Here is a 22,376-nt window from a genome sequence, read left to right on the forward strand (position 1 = left end):
GAGTCTTTTACACCCAAATAATTAAAGGACTAATGTCAGCTGCCTTCTACACAAAGGAAGATGGTGAAAAAGAGCAAGATGAGCCTGAAATTTCTCAGGAACCTGAAAGGAGGCTGAAGCCATTCTGTAGTTCCAATTTGAGGTGTTTTCCCACCTTTCTAGCTGATGGACTTTAAGCATTTTCCCAGCCCCTCCTCTGTGCACACAGAGCAATCAGATCCCAAGCTGTGGTTCAGCCTTTGAGCCCTGGATCCACCTCTGGAGCATTGGGATTCCCAGGAGAGCAGCTCCTTGTGGTCAAGCATCCAGCCTTGGTGTCACAAATCCCTGATTCCTTGGCCTTTGGCACCGGTTGGCATGAAAACGTCTCAGTCCTGGCACGGCAGGTCCTGGCAGCTGCCTCTGAGCCCTGGCACAGCAGGTCCTGGCAGCTTCACCCCGCTGGGAGGGGGGGTTGCATGAGTGGGGGTTTGCAGTTATTCCATCCCACTTTCGGCCTGAAATGCTCTCCCTCCTCCTCCTCCCCGGGACATGCGGGGTTGTTGCTCTTGGATTAAGGAGCTGCAGCTCCGAGGGTTTTCTCAAAAGCAAATACAACTTTTGACCTCAGTGAGGAGCAGATTTTGCCTGGATGCAAGGCCAGCAGCTCCACGAGGCTCCTGGTGCCTCCTCCCTCTCATTCTCACTGCAGCCTCATCGGAGAAAAGCCCACTTTCTTCACAGAAAATCCCTCTCCTTTTGATGTTTTTCCCATTCTTTGTTGTTTTATCTCTTGGGCAAAACTCGCCCTTGGAATAACACCCCTCCACACAGCAGTATCTCTGTGTTCCTGGGGCTGAGCTTCTCCTGCATCTTGGATCAGCCATGGAACAGGCAAATCTGCATTTTCTCATGTAGGTGATCAGCAGTGAGGTTTGGAGCCCTAAGACTGAAAACTGGGTAGAAAATACTCCCAGGCTCAGGTGGGGTGGTCTGAAGTGTAACCCACCTTCCAGCCCAGAGGGAAAATGGGATTTGCATCCCTTCCTTCTCCTCCTCCTCCTCCTCCTTCTCCTCCTCCTCCTCCTCTTCCTCGGAGTTACCTGGGCAAACAGCCCATCATAAGGAAAGGAGACTGGAAAAAAGCTGCCAGGTCATGGCTCTGATGTCTACAAAGTGTAGGGGATTTTAAGGAAAGTAACAAGGAGCAGAATTGGGGCAAGGTGGGATCAAGGCCTGCAAATCCTGGAGGTCCCCAAGCCCTGGAGATCCCCAAACCAGCCCTGAGTGGAGCCCTGAGGTCAGTGTCCACTGGGATTCACATCCCCTGGTTTTGTTTAGCAGGCAGAGGAAAATCTCTTGTGCTTCTGCATCTTCCTCCATCTGAAAATGTAAACCATGGTAAAGTATCTGCTTATAGTGTGACCTCTTCACTTCAGCAGGGGCTCTGTTCTGGGGTGAATTCCAGCAAACCACGGTGTTTACAAGGAAAATGCCTTTTTTCAGTGTTCTCATGCCCATGAGAACATCCTTGGGGGAGAAACTGGAGAGTTTTCATGGCTCACCCAGGAAAGTTGAGGGAAAATATATTCCTACCCCACTGTTTTAAAAAATAAAAGAAAAAAAGAAATTCACTAAAATCAGTTTTAAGTAATTGTTTGGTATCTCCTGTGGTGATGCATCTGCTCTGAGTTTTAAACAGTGAGGTGCTGGGTTTTCCACCAAACTCAGCCTTGCAGCAAACAGGAACAAACTCAGCCCTGCCAGGGCTTGGAGCTGGCAAGAGGTCGGGTGCCCCAGGTCATCATTTCTGAATTCCAGGAGGGATTTAGCCCACTCTGGGGACAGGGCTGTGCTGGGCAGACAAAGCCCTTCCTGAAGGATTCTGGCTCCCCACCGTGGCAACAGCACGAGTTGGGCTGGGGAATGTGCCAGAGGAGGCAGCCCGGGGTGATGAGGTTGGAGCTGCACGGGAAGGTGATGGACGGCCCTTGGAGCAGCCTGGTCTCGTGGAAGGTGTCTCAGCCCATGGAGGGGGGTTGGATTAGGCGACCTTTAAAGTCCTTTCCAACAGAACCATTCCGTGGTGGCCAGTGGCAACTGGGCACTGGGAGTCGCAGCCCCTGGGAGCTCCAGCTGCTGTTCCAGGAGCTGCTTCTGCAAAGGGCTGAGGGAAACCCTGCCTGTCCCTGACAGTTCCTGTGAGGGACAGGCAGGGTCCCACACTTCCCCATGGTCACCCGGCTCTGTAAACAAACTTCAGTGTGCCTGGAGACAGATCACAGCCTGGGACTCCATCCCTCTGCTCCTCAGCACGCTCAGGGAGAAGCCAAGAGCAATAGATTTATGGAATCCAAACATCACAAATGCAATTTATTTACACTGCTAAGGCCGAAAGGAGAAGCAGATGCTTCTGGTTTGGATGCCTGTCCAGCCTAGTTTCAGGAAAGCATGGGGGTCAGTGTGAGGGAAAGGATGGACTCAAAATGTTCAATGTGTCACCCCCAGTGACAGTCCTTGTCCATCCCTGTCACATCCTCACAGTCCTGTGTGCCTGAACACAAAGTTCAGCTCTCCAGCAGCAGCCTCCAGAGCCACCCCTGCACCCACAATCCCGTTTTCCCTAATTATGCTGTAAGATATGCATCCAGGATACCTCCAGCAGGGCCAGAGGCTGGGCCAGAGGGTTGCAGAGCAGTGCAGGGCTCTGGCTGACTCCGTGTGGCAATGGCTTGTCCTGGCTCAAACCGTCCTGGGGGCAGAGGAGTGGACAAACAGCCCCTGGGGGGTTTATTTGGCACAGCTGCACCGTGCAAGGGAGAGGTCCCAAAACCAGGTCTGAATAAAGGGGAATTGTGTGGCCACTGAAAGGTGTATTTGGAGATCAGATGTGGAGCTGGCCATGACTTGCTGCCTCCTGTGCCACATTGTGGGGTCACAGATTGATCCCTTGGGAAGGGACCTTAAATCCCATCCAGTCCCACCCCTGCCATGGGCAGGGACACCTTCCACTGTCCCAGGTTGCTCCAAACCCCGTCCAGCCTGGCCTTGGACACTCCCAGGGATCCAGGGGCAGCCACAGCTTCTCTGGGCACCGTGTGCCAGGGCCTCCCCACTCTCACAGGGGAGAATTCGTTCCCAATATCCCATCTAACCCTGTTCTCCTTCATCCCAAAACCGCTCCCCCCGTCCTGTGCCCGCCTGCTTTTGTCCGAAGTCTCCGGCAGGTGCCCCAGCAAAGCAGGACTTTCCTCAGGGCTGGTTTGCTCCATCTCTGGCCCAGCAGAGGGCACGATGTGCAAGCGAGAGCGGCGATCCCCGGCCAGGAGCGGTGCCAGGAGTGATGCAGCGAACAGGACCCAAAGCCAGAACGCCCCAGACGGGACGCGCCAGACACGGCGTGTCCTTGGGGTGGCCGGGGCCGCTCACTGCTGCCAGCCAGGGGCCAAACACCTTCTTGCACTTTCGAGAGCGCTTGGTTTCGTTATTCAACAGCCCCGAAGGTCCTTTAAATGGCTTTTGGAGAAACAGCTGTGAATTCGAGCAAATGGAGCCAACATCTGTTAGAAGAAACCAAACTGCCCCTAATTTTCCGGAATTTTGATCTCAAAAGAGGAACGTTTCCCAAAAACATTCAATGTCTTCTAACACCGTCATTTACTGCAGGGAGCGAACCCATCTCCTCAGTTCAGTCTGCTCTGTGAGTTGTGTGAGGTCTAAATCCAAGTGTTTGGATTATTGGTGCTTCAGAAAACTCATCTCTAAGAATGACTCAGTCGTAGAAAAACACCTTCCTGTCCCAATCTTTCCTTCTCCCTGGATTATTATCAAACTTCCTTTGAAAGAAGCTTCCCAGCAAAAGTAGGAGAAAAGTTCCCTTCTTGCCTTAATCATTAAGTAAGGTAAACATGCTGTGTAACCTCAGCCATGTAATTTAAGGATTTTGGTCATCCCTATGACACGGGAATTCCCCTCTCATGGGCACCATTATGTATCTGTTCCGAAAATCCTTTCATTTCACCTTTCTGCTCACATGGTGCTGCTGCAGTGATGCAAGTCCTGGCTGGCGCTCACTTACAAGCAGTGAAATCTAAACAACTTTTCTTCCAAGAGGCAAAGTTTACACAAATCCAGTTCACACAAATGTCCTGGGAGAGCCTCTTGTGATAGGGAAGTGCCTTCCTGCAGCTGCCCCATGCCAGCCGTGTCCTGCCCATCCGTGCTTCCATTGGAAATCCCTGTTGCAGCGATGGGTCCCTCTCCCTGCACCCCAGAAAAGGCTTTTGTGGTTCTGGAGAGGATGGACTGGGGGGTTTGGCGCAGGAAATAGCTCCAAGATAAACACACGGTGCCCAGAGAAACTGTGCCTGCCCCATCCCTGGAAGTGTCCAAGGCCAGGTTGGACAGGACTTGGAACACCCTGGGATTGTGGAAAGTGTCCCTGCCCTTGACAGGGGGTGGGTTAGAGGAACTTTAAGGATCCTTTCCCACCCAAACCATTCCATGATTTTGTGATTTCAAGCTCTTGGCAAAAGCAGACTATGAACTCTTTTTCAGAGAATGACCTAACTCCCCAACCACAGCTACATCAAGCACCAGGAGCCAGCCAAAACCACTCAGGGAATCGTATCCAAGTGGAAAATAAAAATAGCTTGTGTGTTTTAGCTGAACTGTAGAGAAGCCCTCTTTATTTCAGGGATTTGGAAACTTCCGATGAGGATGTGAACAAAGGGCATGGAGGGTCTGTCCTTGACTGCAAAGTGCTTTGGGTGTCCCAGATGAGCAGATCTCTCCAAGCCTGCTGTTCTTACCCAGAATTTCCTTGTGGAGCATCTCCTTCCCTTTCAGCCTGGCCACTGCCACAAACCCCAGCTGCTCCCAGCAGGACACTGGGTCATCAGAGAATCGCCAAGGTTGAAGGGATCTCCAAGATCACCGAGTCCAACCCGAGCTGTTCCATGCGCAGAGGTGGCACCAGCCCAGGGAAAAGCCAAAGGCTGCTCACTCTCCAGGGAAATCACTTCCTCCCCTTGCTGCTGGGTGTGCACAGAGCAACTCTTGGCCCTGGAGGAGAGCAGGAAGGGCTTCCCACCACAGCATGTGCTCCCATGAGGAGCACAGCGAAACCACCAGCGGCCCCTGGGTCTTCTCTGGTGGCTGTCTGCTGACAGGGGGAACTCTTCCATTTATCAGTTTGATCATCCTGTGCAGGGTTTTGTTTCCTCTCCATCTGCAAAGGTGACCAGAAGTGGGGCTGATGGGGACCAGCTGCCAGGAACTGCACCACAGCAAAACTGTGAATTTGCTGAGATAGGACAGGAGATAGAACATCCCCCAGTGTCACTGGGTTCTCTCTGTCCCTCTTTGCCAACCAAGGAGTCACATGTGGTCTAAATGTTCACTACAAAAATCTTGCCAGCAGGGGCTGTAACAAAATAATCATCTCCTCTAGATCTCTCTAGCAGAACCTCAGCAAAAATACATAAATAATGCCCAGGCTTTAACAAAATAGATTTTTATTAATTACAGCACTTCAAGTAACATTTCATCTCTCCTGGGAGTGTCTCACTTCAGGCTTCAGGAGCGAGAACAGGTTATCTCAGTGCATCAAGTTATTAGGACATCCTTCCTGCTGACGGGATCAGCTTTGTTTGGGAATGTTCCTCCAAGGGTTTAATTGACTTGCTTACATTTCTGCTCTGCTTTTACTGATCCCCAGCCCTTGGCAGAGCTTCCTTTGGAGTCTCCTGAGAGGCAAAGTCAGCACTCAGCACTCGCTGCTGGTGCCACAGCCATGAGCTGAGGATGGCAAAAAGATTTGGGGATGGCATGAGGATTTGGGGATGGCAGAATGACCTGGGGATGGCAGAACGATCTGGGGGTGGCAGAACGATCTGGGGGTGGCAGAATGACCTGGGGGTGGCAGAACGACCTGGGGGTGGCAGAACGTCTGGCAGAAGTTCAGTCTGTCCTCATCGCAGTCTGTACCTGGAGTTGGGAGGTGTCTCCCACATGAAGTCAGGAGGATTTGGAAGTGCCCACAGCCACGTGTGCTTTGGGCAGTGTCAGAGGTATCTGAAGCACTTTGTGCTTTGCTGACAAAATCCCAGAGTGCTGAGGAAATTCCAGGAATTACCAGCTGGGAACAGCTCTCACACATCCACCCAAGCCCTGGTGTGGTCAGAGGGAAATCTGTGGCCGTGATCTTCCACACCACTGCCACGAGAGGTGGGGCAGCTCTGCTAATCCCAGCAAATCCCTCCCTGCCTCTAAACCCATGGCCATGGAATCACTGGAGATGCCTCTGGATGCAGCATATGCAACTCTCCACCTCGAAGGGCTGCAGCAAACAGCTGCATTCCAGCTTTCCACCTCTTTATTCCTGGAAAAGGATGTGAGAGAAGCTGTTTCCTGCTTTGCTGTGACAACCTCCCAAGAACAGCTCTGGGAATGTTCCAAGGTATGGCAGCTCAGCCCCGCTCTGTCCCAGGAATTCTCCAGGTGGGGCTGATGCCACGAGCCCACCTTGGGCATCTTGGTGCTCACCTTGTCTCTCCATCCCAACTGCTGAGCCTGGGGGCCACCTGAGTTAGGAATATTTTAGGACATAGATCCTGTCTTTAGTAAACAACTACACAACTCTTGGCTCAACAGATCCCTGAGGAAGCCATTAAGCAGCCTTATTATAGAAAAAACCATGGCGTTGATTTACATCCATGAAATCTCTTTTGCTTCACCTGTACAGTGAATAAAGTCTAAATAAAGACACAGCAGCTGTGGTTTCTCGATGCCAAGGGGCTCCTCAGCCCCAAACTCTTCTCAACTGAACAGCACCAGGAATCACAAAGGTTTAAACTCCCTGGTGAGCCTTGTTCCTGGTTATTGAGCAATTTCCAAATGGTTTGGAATTGCCTTGAAGAGTCTTGAGTTGTTCCAGCATTCCCAGAGGGAACACGCCCTACTTGGATTTCAGTCTAGACCTGGGAGACATGCTGAAAAATATCTTGTAGTAGATATACACGTTGATAATCCTTAGCAGAATTCCCAGGATGTAGCTGAGGGACCTGAGCAGGTCTGCGGCCACGCTGGAGAGCTGGAACAGGAGCCCCAAAGGGCCACGGGAGGGAGCGGAGGCGCCACTGGCCCTCAGGTGGTCATCCATGAGGAACAGGGCGCACTCTGCGGCCACCAGCGTCCAGATCACCCTGCATATCATCCTGGCATTCCTGACTGTCCGTAGGGGCTGTGACTCCGAGGGCAGGAAGGTGATCAGATAGGCCTCGAAGGCCACGCAGCTGAGCAGGACACAGCTCACGTGGGCGTTGGCCGTGAGGAGGATCTGCACCAGGGCCAAGGCTCCAGGAGAGACACTGGCACCAAAACTGCCCAAAACCATGTCAGAAACAAGGCTAAGGAAAACCAGGATGTCTGCCTGGGCCAGGCTGGAAATGAGGACTGCAGTGGACTTGGAGGAGACCTTGGCAGACTGCAGGAGGATCATGGTGTACGTGCTGCCCAGCAGCCCCAGGAGGGTGCTGACAGCGTTGGAGGAAGACAGGACGAGGTATTGGATATATTTCAGTGCCAGGTACCTCCTGAGATCTTTCATGTGGTCTCTCTCCATTGAAATGCCAGTTAGGGAAGAATACCTGGAATACACATAAAAAAACCCCGATGATTAAATGTCAAATTAGCAGGATGGATTCCAGGCAAATTATGATGGACCTGCACTTGTACAGGCACATTCCGGCGTCAAGAACTGCTTGGAGATGATGCCAGCTCAGGATCTGAGCTTGTGTTTACACACTCATATCTTAAACAGGAATGAAGTTTGTAAAGCACCTGGGTATTTTCAGGTAGCAGCATAATTTGTGTAATAGTGCACCGAAGGGTGTGAGTTACCCCTGTCCCTGAAAGGGAGGAGCCAGAAAATGATAAGCTGCAGTTCCTAGAAAACACTAAAATCATCTACAAATTCAGTTCTAATAAATAAACAAGGAAATTGTTATCTAAATGGGAGAGAGGAGATAAGGAAGAACAACGTGGGTTTCTCACAGATAAAGCAAATTGATTGAGCCCAGCTTCCTCCTGCAGCAGGGTGATCAACCCTGGTGGGAACCAGCCAGTGTCACATAGCTTGGATTTTCTGAAGAGTTTCAATATTGTTTCACGAGGCATTTTTAGGGAGGAGCAAGGTAAGAAATGTGGCCTAGGTGAAACTATGGTTAAGTCATACACAGCTGGATGGGAAACCACTGGAAGGCTCATTCTCAGGAATTTGAGGAATGATGTGTCAGGTGGGGCTCTGCAGAGATCTCGTGTTCTGTGGTTTTCATGAACTGCAAGAAGGAACCCAGCAGAATTTAGGCCTTGGCTGAGGTGTGCGACCAGTTTTGAGGCCAACAGCTCAAGAAAGGTGTCACTGAAGAAGTTTCAAGGAGGCTGAGCCTCAGAGATTGAGCCGAGTGTAACAATTCCATTTCTCTCCTATGGAGCAATTATCTCCTTATGTAAATTCCCAGAATTCCCAAAGTCAGCACTTTGGAGCTGGCGTTACAGAGCTTTTCCAGCACATTACCCTGCAGGTCAGGGTGTTTGCTTAAATCATCACCTGGGTTTAATTTTGCTGGGATGATGGGGAAATGATAATCTCGCGTGGTTCCCGTGAAAGGTATGGAGCCAGCTTTTTGAGACTGGGATTCCCATTGTTTGTAGAGACTTGACTGGTGCCAGGTTGACTCATCTGAGATTCACATGTGCCTGTTCTCCTTTGTCTTTGAAGTGTCTGATACAACTTGCTGATGAAATACTTTGGGGAAGAAGTAGGAAAAGATCTCTCCCTGTATTTCAGCTGAGTCAGCTCACCCTACCCTCACTTCCCACAGTGATTAAGTGGAAAAATTATTCTGCATTTTGTGGCAAAAGCAAATGATCTTAGAGGTCTCCTCCAGTCTTAATGACTCCATGATTGGTTTGACCCTTTGTTTTGATGCAGAGCACCAAAGAAATTCTGATCTAATGCACAAACCCTGAATCCACAGAGCGGAACTGATGCAAGTCCCCAGCTCCAAGTGGAGGAGAACCAAGCCATGACAAGTACACCCGAATCCTGATTTGTTGTGTTACCTTCAAGCAAGTTATTCCTTTGAAAGGTACATTAAGAATCTCCTGACATTATTTTTTTGCTTGCAACCTGTTCCTGTGTCTACTTTCATCAATTACATTATTGAGGAGGTAAATGACATGCCTTGATAAAGACCTTTGCTTGTTTTAAGACCACCATCCAAGGGCTGGATTTACAGCTGGTCTTGCCCATGGGGAGCATTTGAACTCAGAGCTTCTGCACTTCAGGTCCTACCTTACCCCAGGGTTTGGTGATGAGTCCAAGGAGGAGCGTTAGGAATCAGGAGCAGCCGGAGAAGTCGGAGGAGGTGCCTGGGGCGGGACCCTGAGGAGTTCAAAATGTGTCTCCCATCCTCTCTTCTTGAAACTTCAGGATTTTCCATAGTGCTACCAGCACTTTTCTGAACACCACAGTGTCCTTTGGAAAGGAACTGGAGCTTCTGGCTGGAAGATCCTTCCTGCTTTCTGTGGGACTTGTCAGAGGTGTCTGTCTCTTCATTCCACGGCGCCCCTCGAGGCAGGATCGCTGTCAGGCTCCCTCCTGCTCCCTCCACCTCTTCCACACTATAATTTAGGGGTTAAAACTGGCATCCAGAATGCAGCAGAGCGAGGTTTGATTTCCTCCTTCACCTCAGGGGATCGAGATGTTTATCTCGGGGATTGTCCTCGTGCCTCCAAAGGAATCTGGGCACAGTGTGAGAAAACAGGTGACAGCCCGGCCGAGGGGCAGGGATCAGGAACAGCCCCGTGGGTCACCACACAGGCACTTGCACGTGATAGGGAAGAGACATCCCAGTTCCTGACACTTGCTCCAGGTGCTGCTTGGATACATCTGCTTCTGTGAATGAAGCAGAGCTGGGAGATGTTCCCAGGTGCTGGAGCTCCCTCCATGGAGAGCTCCAGGGGCCCCTGGCAGAGTTTTGGCACTGCAAATGCACACCCTCCATGGGGACACGGGCTGGGCTGTGGCAGGAGGAGGCCAGGAGTGCTGCCTACCCCACAAGGATGCTGTGAAGGCACAGTCCCTGCTCCTGTAGCCAAATCAGTGCCAGAGACACCCTGGGCATGGCACTGGTCAGACACAGCCTCTGCACAGGCAAGAGAAAGGTAATTTGGGGTGAAGAGCAGGTGCATGAAGAAAGCACCAGCAGGGGCTGAAGCCACAGGCTCCTCCTGTGTGGCTCACCTGAGCTCCCACTGCCAGGATCCCCATCCATGGCTTCCTCCAGTGGGAAATCCCACCAGCCCACAAAGAGATTTCGTGAGGAGAGAGCAAACCCTTCCCTCTGCCTGCACCTGGGGTGGCAGGTGGGATCACACCTGGGATGGGAATAGGAGTGGGGAGCTGTTTCCTGAATTTTCTGAATGTTTCCAGAATGGCCACACTCAGTGAAGGAGGAAACCTGAGCTTCACCCCTTTATTTACAGTTTTCAAAGCAGCTCTTGTGGCCTGGGGTTCAGGTCACCCACAGGAGGATTCCTGCACACGGACAGGGACGCTTGGACAGTTTTTGACCAGATGAGATCTCAGTTCAAGATCACAGAAGGTTTCCTGAACCAACACTTGGTGTTTCCAGTGCATTATTTTTTTATCTCCACAGAAATCTCTCTGGACACACTTCCCAAATTCCAGTTAATAATAACTCCTCATTTATCGTCAGTGCACTGTTGTAGTCTGAGGAGTACCCAAAAATACCTCCTGCTCTTAAACAAGTAATTCCTTTCAAAATTCCTCCTGGAATGGTGTCAAAGAATACACAGAAGAGGAGAACAAATTAGAAATGCAGATTAGCCCTGAATATCCCGACTAATGAAGTGCTATTCCGTAGTTGAAAAGGAAAAATACTTACATTTGCTGGAAGAAGCAGCCAGGGATAGTTTTCTGCATGCCTGCACTCTGTGTGATGTCTCAGCAGAGCCGAAAAGTGCCGTTTCCCTTGGATGGATTCCTGGTTTTTATACAGAGCACCCCGTGTTCGGCTCCACGTCAGAGCTGGGGCCGCGGGATTTGTTTTGCTGGGCAACTTCCTCCAGAGCTGGTTTCACAAGGATTACTCACTTGAATCATGGCACCCATTAACTTTCAGCTGTCTGGAAAAACTGATGGGCTGCGTGGAAAAGGAGCCCCAGACACTTCCTCAGACACAGGGAGCGATCCCGGGCTTGTCTGGGCGCCACGAGAGCCAGCGCAGGTTAGCCATGAGAAAAACCCTCTGAGCACAGAAAGGATGTCCCTGGCACGGCTGCACTGGGCTATCCCGGGAGTGTTTGTGTTGGCGTTGCCGGGGATACCCAGGTTTGGCGCTGCTGACGCTGCACGCCCTCTCCTCATTGTTCTCCGGGCGGGACGTGGGGCTGGAGCCCAGTTCTTCCCTGTTTTGGGAAGTTTCCTCGCGAGGCATCGGTGAGGAGCAGAGGAGCATCGCACAGCCGCCGTGGGGAGCAGCAAACGGGTGCATCCCCAGCCACGGGAACACCGAGCACAGCTCCAGGCGTGCGGTGCCCATCCCATGCCTGCAGCCAGGACAGGGAAGCAGGGATGAAAGGCAGTGAGGCTGCCTCGGTTTCTGATCAGCCAGGAGGGTTCACTGCCTGTCCCGCACCAGCCCTGCCATCCCCCCCAGCGCTCCCTGAAGCCATGGAGAGCTGCGGAAGGATAAAGCAGCTGAAATTCCGGGCGCTGCAGAGCTCTGGCGCTCACCTGAGGATGGGGCAGGGAAGGCAGCCCGGTGCTCTGCTCCCCACCTGGAGACACTGGGGGAACATCTGCCACAGCCAGAGAAAGCCCTTGGAAACAGGGATTGGGCTGAGTGGCAATTCGTATAATTTGTGCTCGGATTTAATGTGTAAATATTCATTTCTGTATCTGATTTTAAGGAGTGTGTTTTGCCAGGGACTCTCTGTAGCAGTTTTGTGCTTCAAAAGTTCTGCTATACTACACAACTTCCATTATCTTTTACAACTCCTGTTCTATTTCACAACTCCTGTTGTATTTGCTTATTTTTCTTGCCTGCCACGATGATACAACAGAACAAGTGGCTGCAAGAGCACAAATTCTGCAAACTCTCCACACTTTTCTCAGCAGCTCAAAATTTCACAATGACTTGGGGACAGATAAGATGAACCCTCCACTTCCCAGGGCACCACTCTTCTGGTGAGAGCTTCCCCTGTGTCACCCACTCCGTGAAAACATCAGGGAACTCCTCTTTTGGGGGAGGTGGGAGGCTGAGATGGGCGGTCTGAGCTTGGCTGTGCCCAGTTTCACCGGCCATGGGGAAGGTGCTGGAATCTTTAATCAGCTCTCTCATTTAATCTGTTCATCTTTACCTCCCCATGGCTGGTGGCTCCTCTTCGAAGCCCCTGGTGCCTCCACAAACAGAACAAACACAGCTTTCCCCATTAATTTCTGTTTGCTGGGAGCTGGCTCCCAGTGTTTTTCCATAAGCTGTTTATTTTGTGCTACACCTTTGTTTAAAGGCCGTGCCCAGCTCCCCACAGTGATTACAGTGCCCTTTACAGCTGAGGAATTTCTCTTCCCTTTTTTACCCCTCAGCAACTGAATTTAATTGGAATTCAGCAATATGTAAGAAAATTTCACGTTTCTTCTGCCTAAAGCACTTCACTTTTGATCCATGAGGGTTTCCAGCACTCTTCTCATGCCATCTCATAGAACCACAGAATAATGGAATCACAGACTGGTGTGGGTTGGGAGGGATTTTAAAGCTCATCTCATCCCAACCATGGGCAGGACACCTTCCACTATCCCAGGGTGCTCCAAGCCCTGTCCAACCTGGCCTTGGACACTTCTAGGAATGGGGCAGCCACAGCTTCTCTGGGCCCAGGGAAATTACACCATCTGAATATCTTGTATTTTTAGGAAGTTTTCTAACACGCTTGAAGATTTCAAGGAAATCGAGGGAGGACACTTTTCTTTGCAAATAACTCTGCAGTTTGGTCCTACAAGCCAGGCCCTGGTTCCTGTTCCTTGGGGGTTATCCTGTTATCTGGTCCTGCTGGTGCCAGCTGCCATCCTGATCCCTGGGCTGATTGATGGCTCTGCTACTGACAGTCTGGGCTGCTCTTCTCATGCTTTACCTTGGTTTTATTTTCTCTTGGGTTGTTTGAGAAACCAGAACAATTCTTGTCAGATCTTCACCCAAGGTGTCCTGATTTTCCCCTCATGAGGGGTCTCCTGTCTGGACATCTGACTTGACATCATTTCCCATCTTTATTATCCTCAGAGAACGTGCATTTCTTCAGCACTTTTTGTGATTCCTCTCTGAAGTTCTCCACAACTCCACAATTCCTCCTCTCCCTCGCCTCTCAGAGTTCAAGAAGCTCCTTTTCAAAGTCAAGCCCAGCCAAATGATTGTCTCTTGTGTCTGGAAAAGGGAGAAGGAGATGCTGGTCAAGGATTTGCAGGTACGAGGAGGGGTTGGGTGACAAAGGGCAGACTCTGGAGGGCAGGAGTGACCTGTCACAGCTCCCACTGCCACCGAGCCATGGCCAGAGCTCCACTGGCAGCAAAGCATCAGGAGGCTGCCCAGAAGTGCTGAGCTGACCTTCTCAATGCCCTTCCTGATGGGAAAACAGCAGATTCTGCATGCTGGAGAAGCAGGAATTGGCAGGGTCAGCCCTGTCCCTGTTGGCTCAGGTGTGGATGTGTGACCTGGGTGTACCCTGCCCCTCTCTCAAGAACATGAGTTTCCCCTTTTCACCTTCCCAAAGAGCTCATCAGCAGAGGAAATCATCATCCCGCTTGTTTTATTGCCATTATTCTCCATTTTCAGGGTAGAAAAGGAAATTACCTTTTAACGAGAGCAAATGAGGGATAAAGCATTACTAATAGAATGTTTATTCCTTGTGGACGGGAATTTCAGCCATAAAACAGGATTTCATCAGCCCCTTTTGCAGAGCTGGCAGGAAAGATTTCCTTAGAGGGAGACAGGGACAAGGTTGATGGCACAATCCTTTTTGGTAAGGCGCAGAATGGATCAAGATCACAGAAACAATGCATAAAGAAGTGGTGGTGATTCATAAAACTGGGGGGAAGAACTCAGTACAACGAGTTTAGTGCAAATATCGGCGTGTTCTAGCTTCCTCCTTCACTAATTCACATTCCCAGTGTGGAAATTATCATGCAACAGCACTTTGGGACACGCCCTTCATCCAGGAGCTGAGGTGAAAATTCCCCATTGCTGCCCTTAGCTGAAATTTTGGGAATACATTGAACAAGTTTGGGAGTTGTCAGCTGACAGCTCTTCCAAGGAACAGTGTGGGGAGTGCCCCGCTCAACGCCTCGGGGCTCTCATCCGGCAGAGATCTGCCCCTGCCTGCTCCTGCCCCTCCTTGCTGGGAGGGAGCTCCTGGATTTCTCCCTGTGCTGTGCCATGGACAGACCTTTGTGGGGTTTATTCTGCTCCTGTCGGGGTTTCCCCTCAGCCTCTCACTCGTGTCCGAATGCTCCCGCTCGGATCCGCCTGGTTCCAGTTAAACTCTGCGCTGTCCTTTAGTCACAACATTCCTCTGCTCAGCTCATCTCCAGGGATGAGGCTGGCAGGAATTTCCCTGGAAGACACAGATTTCCTCTGTTTTCTGCTGAACTCGCCCTCCTTCCCCACCCTCACATCAACACACGCTCACCCCATCGTGGCTGGGCCCTCTCCGTTCCCATCACGGACCAACAGCAGGAAATCATTTCCATGCAGGGTTTTCCTCAACCACAGATTTCGTCACTTTTACCATTCCAGTGCTCTCCCCCATCCCACCAGGAGGGAGCCAGAGGCCATGTGGGGCTGGGATTAATCCAGGACACGGTGCCAGGGCCAGTCCCACAAGGAGGTACCAGCCTAGGGAAGCTCAAGCAGAAGTGATGTCATCCCATGGCTCATCCAATGCAGATTTACCTGGAGTAGGGTTTCTCCAACCTTTACACCGTGTTGTAAAGTGAGAGCAGAGCAAACACTCGTTGCAGTGGTGGGGGGTAAATGCAAAGTCATTGGAAAAGCCCAAAGGAGCTTTTGGGATTGGAAAAGGACAGTGAAGGAGTGGCTGGAGCGTGGCAGGATTGGAGCAGGTGAAGCCTGGGCTGAGCAGGGATCTCTGAGAGCTCCCTCAGAGCCCAGCTGGGAATTGCAAACCACCAGGGACAGCTCCAATGCCACGATCCATCTCCGTCCGGATCATCACACAAAGCAGCCCTTCCTCCACAGGCAGCTGAAAGAAGTGCATGAGGAATTAATTCCTGGTTGTGCCTCAGTGTGTCCCAGAAATCTCTCCTGGATGAACACTGGTTACCTTCAGCTGGTGGGGGGGAGGGAAGTTGTCAGAAAGAAAAATTTATTATTTCTTTAAGAAACAACTTAGGAGATATTTCAAGTGTTATTGTTGCCTGAAAGAATAAAAGAGGAAATAAATTCTGTGCTATTCCATGCAATTCCTGTATTAGTGAATGTGTTTGCTTTGGACAGATGACAGGAATTAGGAAAATGTTTCCTAGTGGGACCACACAGATGGATAAAAATAACTTCCATAGAAAACCAGATAATTGAGTGAGTGACCCAAGTGTGCTGCTGCCAAACTTCAGGAGATCTGAGCTGCCAACCTGGGAAAATCCTGTTGGAAACACAGCCTCAGGAAAATCCTCCATTCCCTGCAAAGGCCAGTTAGGATTTGGGGTTTTATGGCAAAGATGGAGTTTTTATGGCAAAGACATAGAGTTTTGGGAAAATTGCTTGAGCCAAGGTAGACCAGCCAAGGCGTTGGTGGGAGTGGAAAAGAGCTGGGACATCTGTAGCTCCTGTGGTCCAGGGGAATGGGAGGAAATAGAGGAAAATGTTGGTTTCTGCTCAAGGAAATTCTGGTCTTCAGAGCAAGCTGGTATCAGGATTTCTGGGCCTTATCACTTGGTGGGTCACAAACTCTGCTGAAGCTGATAAGAGATCTGGGGGCAGGGGGAGAAGCATATCTGTTCAATGGGGCATTGCCACAGGTTTGGTGGGGTTTCTTAGGGCCTCATGAGAGCTTTTCAGAAGAAAACTGCCTTTCCCTGCCAGCTGAAGCTGCAGGTGGTGTCACCCAGTGTCCCTACAAACCCAGGACAGTGCCAGTGGTCCACAACGTGCACAGGGAAGGCTGAAGGATTCCCAGCTTTCTGTAGCTTTTTGGGATTTGTTCTTCCCTTTCTTTGGAAGAGAGCAGTGGGATGTGGAAAATAGGACCTGTGAGCCACCTGTTGCTCCTGGCAGTGGCTGTGGAGAGCCAGAAGTTCTGGGAGCAGATCCATGGCAGGGATGAGCCAGGTGCTCGTGCTGACACAGCCTGGTGGATTCGCTGGACCAGCTACTCCTTCCCAAATCTGTCTGGAAAACAAAAATAAAATCTAAATACTGATGCTCCCTTTCCATGGAGCCCTGCTGTGCTTCAGGAAAAAGCATTGTGGGAAAAATCAGAAGGAAAACACAGCAGAGAAAGAATAATGGGAATAAAGCACAACTAAATAAATAACGAGGAAAGCCAAGCCTTCAGCTGAACTAATGGCTTGTGGTTCTTGCAGGGAAAGGTTGGGAGCCAGGAAAACATCTGCCTGATGCTTCTATAATGCTGTTCTAATATTTGAAGGCAGGGATGAGAGGCTGAAATTTGATTTCTGAAGCAATGGAGAGACTTGAATGCAGATGGATAAATTACAAGATAAGGCAGAAATCAGTTGTCAGCCTGGAAGCTCAACAGAAGCAGGGCTCGTGTGACTCAGAGGGCCTCAGATGGCCAAGAAAGGCAATTTTGATGATATAGGGTCTGCAGGGAGCAGGAGGCAGCCAGAAATCTCCGAGACTGCAGAGAGTTTGCACAGAATCTGAACTCTCCCAAGAAGGGGCAGGGGGTGGGGGTCAGTCCAAGGCCTGACCTTGCAAAGCCAACGGGGTTTTGAGACACAGACAAGACACAGACTAAACAGAGCGAGCTGTGCTGGGGTGATTTATATCTGTGAGTCCTCAGAGTGTGGCCAAAAGGAAACAAAATCTCATAAACATTATTTCAGGGAGCTTGAAGAAAGTTGGGGAAAGACCCGAATCCACCAGTGGCACTGACTGGAGTGAGCTGCACCTCTCTAACTCACAAAATGATGGCTCAGAAGCAGCACAAAGAGGGGTTTCAGGTGTTTTTTGGCAATGGGCGATGAGCTCCAGGCTGTACCAGGTGATGGATGCAGGAATCCTTCAGCTCCCTGCTTCTCAGCACTTGGAAGTCCATTGGAAAGGGCTAAAAAGTCATTAATTCCAACAGAATCACGTGCCAGTTTTGCAAAAGCTCCACCGATATCAGGGTGAGTTATTTATGATGCCCCCCATCAGAGTTGTTCTTTGCTGGCAGTATTTTTGTGTTCTGTGGCATCTCCAGATGGATGGGAACAGCCACGTTCTCTTTGGTCTTGAACTTGCCTGAACTCAGCCTCAACATGGTCATAAATCTTTAAGTTATTGTATTTACATACAAATATTTGAGTTATTAATATTAAGTTATGCATTTAATTGCTGCTGGACTGAACTGGAGATCAATACTCATGGAATGTTGGTCCCAGTCCTGACTGTCCCCAGCAGGGACACCATGGACACCAGCCTGGGCTGGGATCGTCCCCAGCCTCCACCACCTCCTGGAGCACCTTTGAGACATCACTGATGTCAAGGGAGACGATCTTCCGTGTGATAGAATTTTATATATACTATATTTTTAGGAAGAAAGCTTTCCCTCAGGCTGCCTTGGCTACTCCCCTGTCCTTTCCCAACCCAGGTGAATATTCCATTCTAAAGCCTACTCCTGGCATTTTATGGGCCTGGGCTGCACAGAGCAGTGGAATCCTGGCAGAAAAAGAGTAAAAACCTTCTCCAGTGAGAAACCCCAAACAGCCATTCTTGGCACAGGAGATAAGAGCAGGCACTTATGTAACTGAGGGATGATTCAAAGCCCAGAGGAAGCGTTTTTGGGCCAATCAGGAGCTGATAGCTGGCCTAGCCTGAGAGCACACAGCATGAAATCCAAGCAGAAAGGATGGGACAGAAGTTTTGGAGCAAAAAATGGAAGCACAAGCAGCTCAGTGTGGTGGTGTAGGGTGGTGCAGACCACACAATTCCTCGATCTGATGGAAAATGTGAATTATTTTCAGGCAGCTCTATTGGTGACATTCAGGAAATGAGAGGTTGTAACGATTAAAACCAAAACTTCGATTTCATGAAGATTTCTGGTGATATCTGCCGCAATCTGCTGTAGAAGCAGAGCTGCAGGAGGGCTGGAGGTGGGCACTGGAACATCTTTTCACAAATTCCTGGTGCGTGGGGTGTCCTTATCTGCCCTCAGCTCTGCACAAAGGGCCTGGTTAAGTCATCACCCATCAGGGGCTTTCTCTTTGCATTTTTCCTTTCAAGTCAACAAGGAAACAAAAAAAACCCTAAACCATCAAGATGAGAGCTTGAATGCTAAAAGAACAGGAAGCTTCTGACACTCCTTCGTGTGGTGCTCTCAACCAAACACTTTGCATATCTGATGCTCCAGATCCGTCATTCTGGAGGGCTCAGTTCTAGTCTCCAACTCTCATGCTGCAATTGCAAACCCTGCCCTCGAAGAGCTGGTGGAGGAACCAGAATGTTGTTGCTGCTGCTGTGTGCTCCAGCTCATTCTGCTCCAAAGTTGAATTTTCAGGTTGGCCTTGGCTGCCCTGACACTTCCCTTGGCTGAAGAAGCCGGGTGTGTCCAGCCCCAGGTTCCACCATGCCTTCTCCTTTCTCAGAGAGCTTGATTAGGCTTTTCCCATGTTACTTTGGCTGGTTTTTAATGATATCCTTCCAAGATCTTATCTCTCTCCCCATTCACACAGGGTCCACCCGATACCTGTTGTATTTCTTTGGGAATTAGAAGCCCAGGACTGAGCTCCAAGGCTGCTCCAAGTGATCTCAGTTTGGATGTGGACATGGGGCTTTCCCTGTCAGTCAGGAACAGAATCATCCCCCTGGTGCAGATCATTTTACCACATAAATACAGCCAGAAATCCAGGGATGTCACCCTAAAAAGAAATAAAATGGCACTTGGGCACATGGTCTTGGCTTGGCTAAGATAAATGATCTTCAGGGTGTTTTCCAACCTGAATCATTCCGTGATTCCAGGTCTCCTGGTGGTTAATGCGTAGCAACTGAAAAATGAGATTTCTCCTGAGAAGTTGGTCTTGTCCTTGTGTTCCCCATGTCTTCCCAGGGTAAAACTGGGAATGAGAACAGAAAGCAAAGGTGCAAATAAAATAAAATGGGAATAATTAAAAGGTTCATCCCGTGGCAAAACATGTTTGATCATCAAAGATTAATTATGGAGGTTTAGCTGACCAGGCATTTCTTCTTAATACTTTTAAGGAAAATCTGATTTCCACATGGATGTTTCCCCACAACTAACATGGAGCTGCTCTAGTGAAAGACAGGATTTGCATCCTGATGGATTTTTCCTGAGAAAAAGCCTCTGGCAGGGGCTGCAGTTTTATTCCAACGCGAGATGCTGAACATGATCTCTGGGATTCTGTGGAAAATACTGGGTGTGTGCTATGTCCCAGATAATTCTCTGGCCATCCTCAAAGCCTGAGCAGCAATGTTCTATCACAAGATACAGTAAATAAATACAGGTGTCAACTGCCACCAGTGACAGCTGGACTCTGGGGATCTTCGAGCTCTTTTCCAGCCTTGGCTATTCCATGATTCATGAGTTCACATGAAGATGAATTTGCCTCTCTGTTTAGATTTGAACAAATTTCCAAGTGCTACAAGCCCTGAAAATAATATTGATGCCAAAAATCCTCATATATTCATGCTGTTTATTCCAATGCCTTTCCCAAAAGGGAATGCCAACTGGCACAGGCTATTTCTGGCTTTTCAGTTTACTTTCCAAAAGAAGATTAAAGCAAATTTTCTCCATGAGGAATGTTTGTTTTTGTACTGTTGAGATTTCCAGGGGGGATGTTTGCGTTCTCATCTTCCAGTGACAAAGAATTCTGTGGGGTTTGTGGCGAGAAAACTCTGCTGTCAAAGGATGAACATCAGAGAGTTAAAATGTTGCTTTTGTGGGTGAGAAAGGCTCCCATTAGCCCCGTCGGGAGGGTTAAAGTCACTGGTGACTTGCAAGGACCCTCACACCCAGTTCCAGCCTGAGGGTCAATAATGCACCTTTAGGTCTGTCCCATTCTGGAAAAAAATACTAGGGTGAAAGAGTAATTTGGAGAGATTTGGACATAATACAGATTTTCCATCAGTTCTACAAAACCAGGAGCATTCATAGAATTTCCCAGCTCCTCATAAAGGAACCATCAGGAATGGGAAAACGTTTTCAGGCTGTTTTTCCTTGACTGTTCCATCTGAGAGGGCTGCTGCACATTCCCTGAGCCGTTGGGACTTGTGAAAGGCTGGAGGCAGAGCTCAAACCCAGCCCTATCTGCCCCATCTGCTGCAGCTCTCGTGTAAAAAAACAGGAAGGGGAAGCAGCAATGGGCTCTATCAGAACAGCATCTCCTGCCAGAGTGGCTCTTTGTTCTCACAGGCTGACACATTGGAACCACAAAAAAACCCCAATCAAGGAAATGCAGCTTTTCAAGTCAGCAGTTCAAAGGCTTTTGTGAAGGCTTTAACATTTTTCTGAGGTGGTCGATCAGGGACTTGGGATGCTTTTCCTGGCACCCAGCACTGCTGGACTCGGAGGTGTTCAATGCCCGGTGCAGCCCATCCCATAATGACGCTGGAGAGGTACAAATTCAAGCCTTCTCTTTCACGAATCCACATGTAGAGTGTGACCAGCTGGTTGCACATGGGTCAGTTCCCGTGCTATGCCGGGTCCTTCACCAACCCAACCACAGCAGAAGGATGGCTCAGGGTCCTTGTCTGGAGGTTGGCCTCACGAATCATCCTTTGATTGCAACATCCTCTCCATTTGCACAAGGTGACAGGATCGGAGCAGGTTTGAGGGTCCCTAAAAGCCCTATTTCCAGAAGTTTTCTTTGGCAGAAGAACCTGAAATGTCTGTCCTCTGTCCCAAAGCTCCCTCCAAACTTGGAGGGGATCAGTTTAGGGTGGAGTGGAACTGCAGCACCAGGAGCTGTGGCAGCGGGGGCAGCCCTGTCCCTGTCCCCACACCCTGTCAGCTCCACTTCCCAGAAAATGCAAACTCTCCCTGTTGGGTTTGCATTTTGAGAGGAAACCCTGTCAGGGAAACAGAAACAATCAGTTATCCCTGATGGATGCCCTTGTCCTTTCCCAGACTTGTCATCCATCCCCATCCCCACCTCTTTTCCTGGGGAGAAATCAGTGCCTGTGACAGAAGAGCATCATTCTCCAAATGTTTGGGATAACAAGGGTGGGACTGCTGAATGTGGTCTTTGCACTCAGTCTTGGGAACAATTTATTTTATTCATCTCAGTAGAGCAAGAGCTTTATCCCAGAAAATGTTGATTGGAGACCATGCTGAGGGTGTCCAACCATCTCCCCATCTTCTCTCAGTCCTCTTTCCTCAGCAGCCACTCAAAAAGTTGTATTTGTAGTAGGACTTGAAGGGCTGAGTGACAAGGGCTGAAGTTCCCTTCGTAGGAAGTTCCCCAGCTCTGGTCTCCCACAAAAACCAGGGAATAGGGAGCTTTGTCGGCCTCATGGCTTGGGATGGAGCAGCTTCTTGCAGCTGCGAGGGTGGGTCACTCATTAATATCAATCCCTAAAAACCAAGGGGAGATGGGGGCAGTGTTGGAAGTGGGACATCAACTCAGATTCCCTCCGTTAGAGCCAGGTGCTGATAACACCAAGGCATGGGTTTGATCCCTGGATAAGCCATTCCCTTAAAAGCTGGGCTCGATGATCCTTGTGGGTCTCTTCCAGCTCAGAATATTCTGTGATTCTGTGAATTCCCTGTGCTGAGCCCAGGAAACAAACAGACCCACGTTCAGCTGACAATAAGGGCTGATCCACTGGAGAAGCAGCTCCCACTGAGGGACGGGAGCCGTGCAGACTGATACAGCAAAGGGATTCCACATCCTTGGCAAGCAGAAATGACTTCCCCAAATAAGGGGAAGCACAGGAGGAGGGAGCCGAAGGCATCGCACAGCAGCTGCTGACAGCGTCGTTCCTCCGTGTGGTTTTGTGTCACCCAAACGCCGACTCAGGCAGCCCGGGGCGGACTCCGGGCTCGCCTCCGCGCCGGGGGGGATGGCCCTGAGCCAGCACTTCCCGGAGCACAGCGCACCTGTTTCAGAATGACTGCGG

At 50.0% G+C, this 22,376-nt stretch overlaps 1 protein-coding gene across 4 annotated transcripts; it reads right to left on the reverse strand.

The window, feature by feature from the left end:
• Positions 1–5,478: 5,478 nt before the first annotated feature.
• LOC121673201 (G-protein coupled receptor 183-B-like) lies at positions 5,479–11,355 on the reverse strand. Of its 4 annotated transcripts, XR_006019158.1 has the most exons (4): positions 10,953–11,355; positions 9,343–9,786; positions 5,912–7,628; positions 5,479–5,873 (listed from the first exon to the last, which is right to left on the reverse strand). XR_006019158.1 is itself a non-coding variant. In XM_042046305.1 (3 exons), the coding sequence occupies exons 2-3, from the start codon at positions 9,483–9,485 to the stop codon at positions 6,938–6,940; spliced, it is 834 nt and encodes a 277-aa protein (XP_041902239.1). In that variant the 5' UTR covers positions 9,486–9,786; positions 10,953–11,355; the 3' UTR covers positions 5,479–6,937. The 4 variants fall into 4 exon arrangements, 3 of the variants coding, with proteins under 3 accessions (XP_041902239.1, XP_041902241.1, XP_041902240.1); XM_042046305.1 differs by having other exon boundaries at positions 5,479–7,628; XM_042046307.1 differs by having other exon boundaries at positions 5,479–7,628; positions 9,338–9,786; positions 10,953–11,353.
• Between the last annotated feature and the right edge of the window lie 11,021 nt (positions 11,356–22,376).

The sequence above is a fragment of the Corvus kubaryi genome, unplaced genomic scaffold, assembly GCF_017639235.1.
Source record: "Corvus kubaryi isolate FWS band 111438036 unplaced genomic scaffold, C.kubaryi_AGA036_p1.0 65279, whole genome shotgun sequence".
Taxonomy (NCBI): Eukaryota; Metazoa; Chordata; class Aves; order Passeriformes; family Corvidae; genus Corvus; species Corvus kubaryi.

What these genes read in the sequence shown, in the direction of transcription:
- LOC121673201 (XM_042046305.1), bottom strand. Translation starts at nt 9,485, where the DNA reads ATGGAAAATCCTGAAGTTTCAAGAAGAGAGGATGGGAGACACATTTTG. An exon ending in ACTCATCACCAAACCCTGGG is followed by an intron (nt 7,629 to 9,342) that starts GTAAGGTAGGAC and finishes TGTGTATTCCAG; the next exon opens with GTATTCTTCCCTAACTGGCA.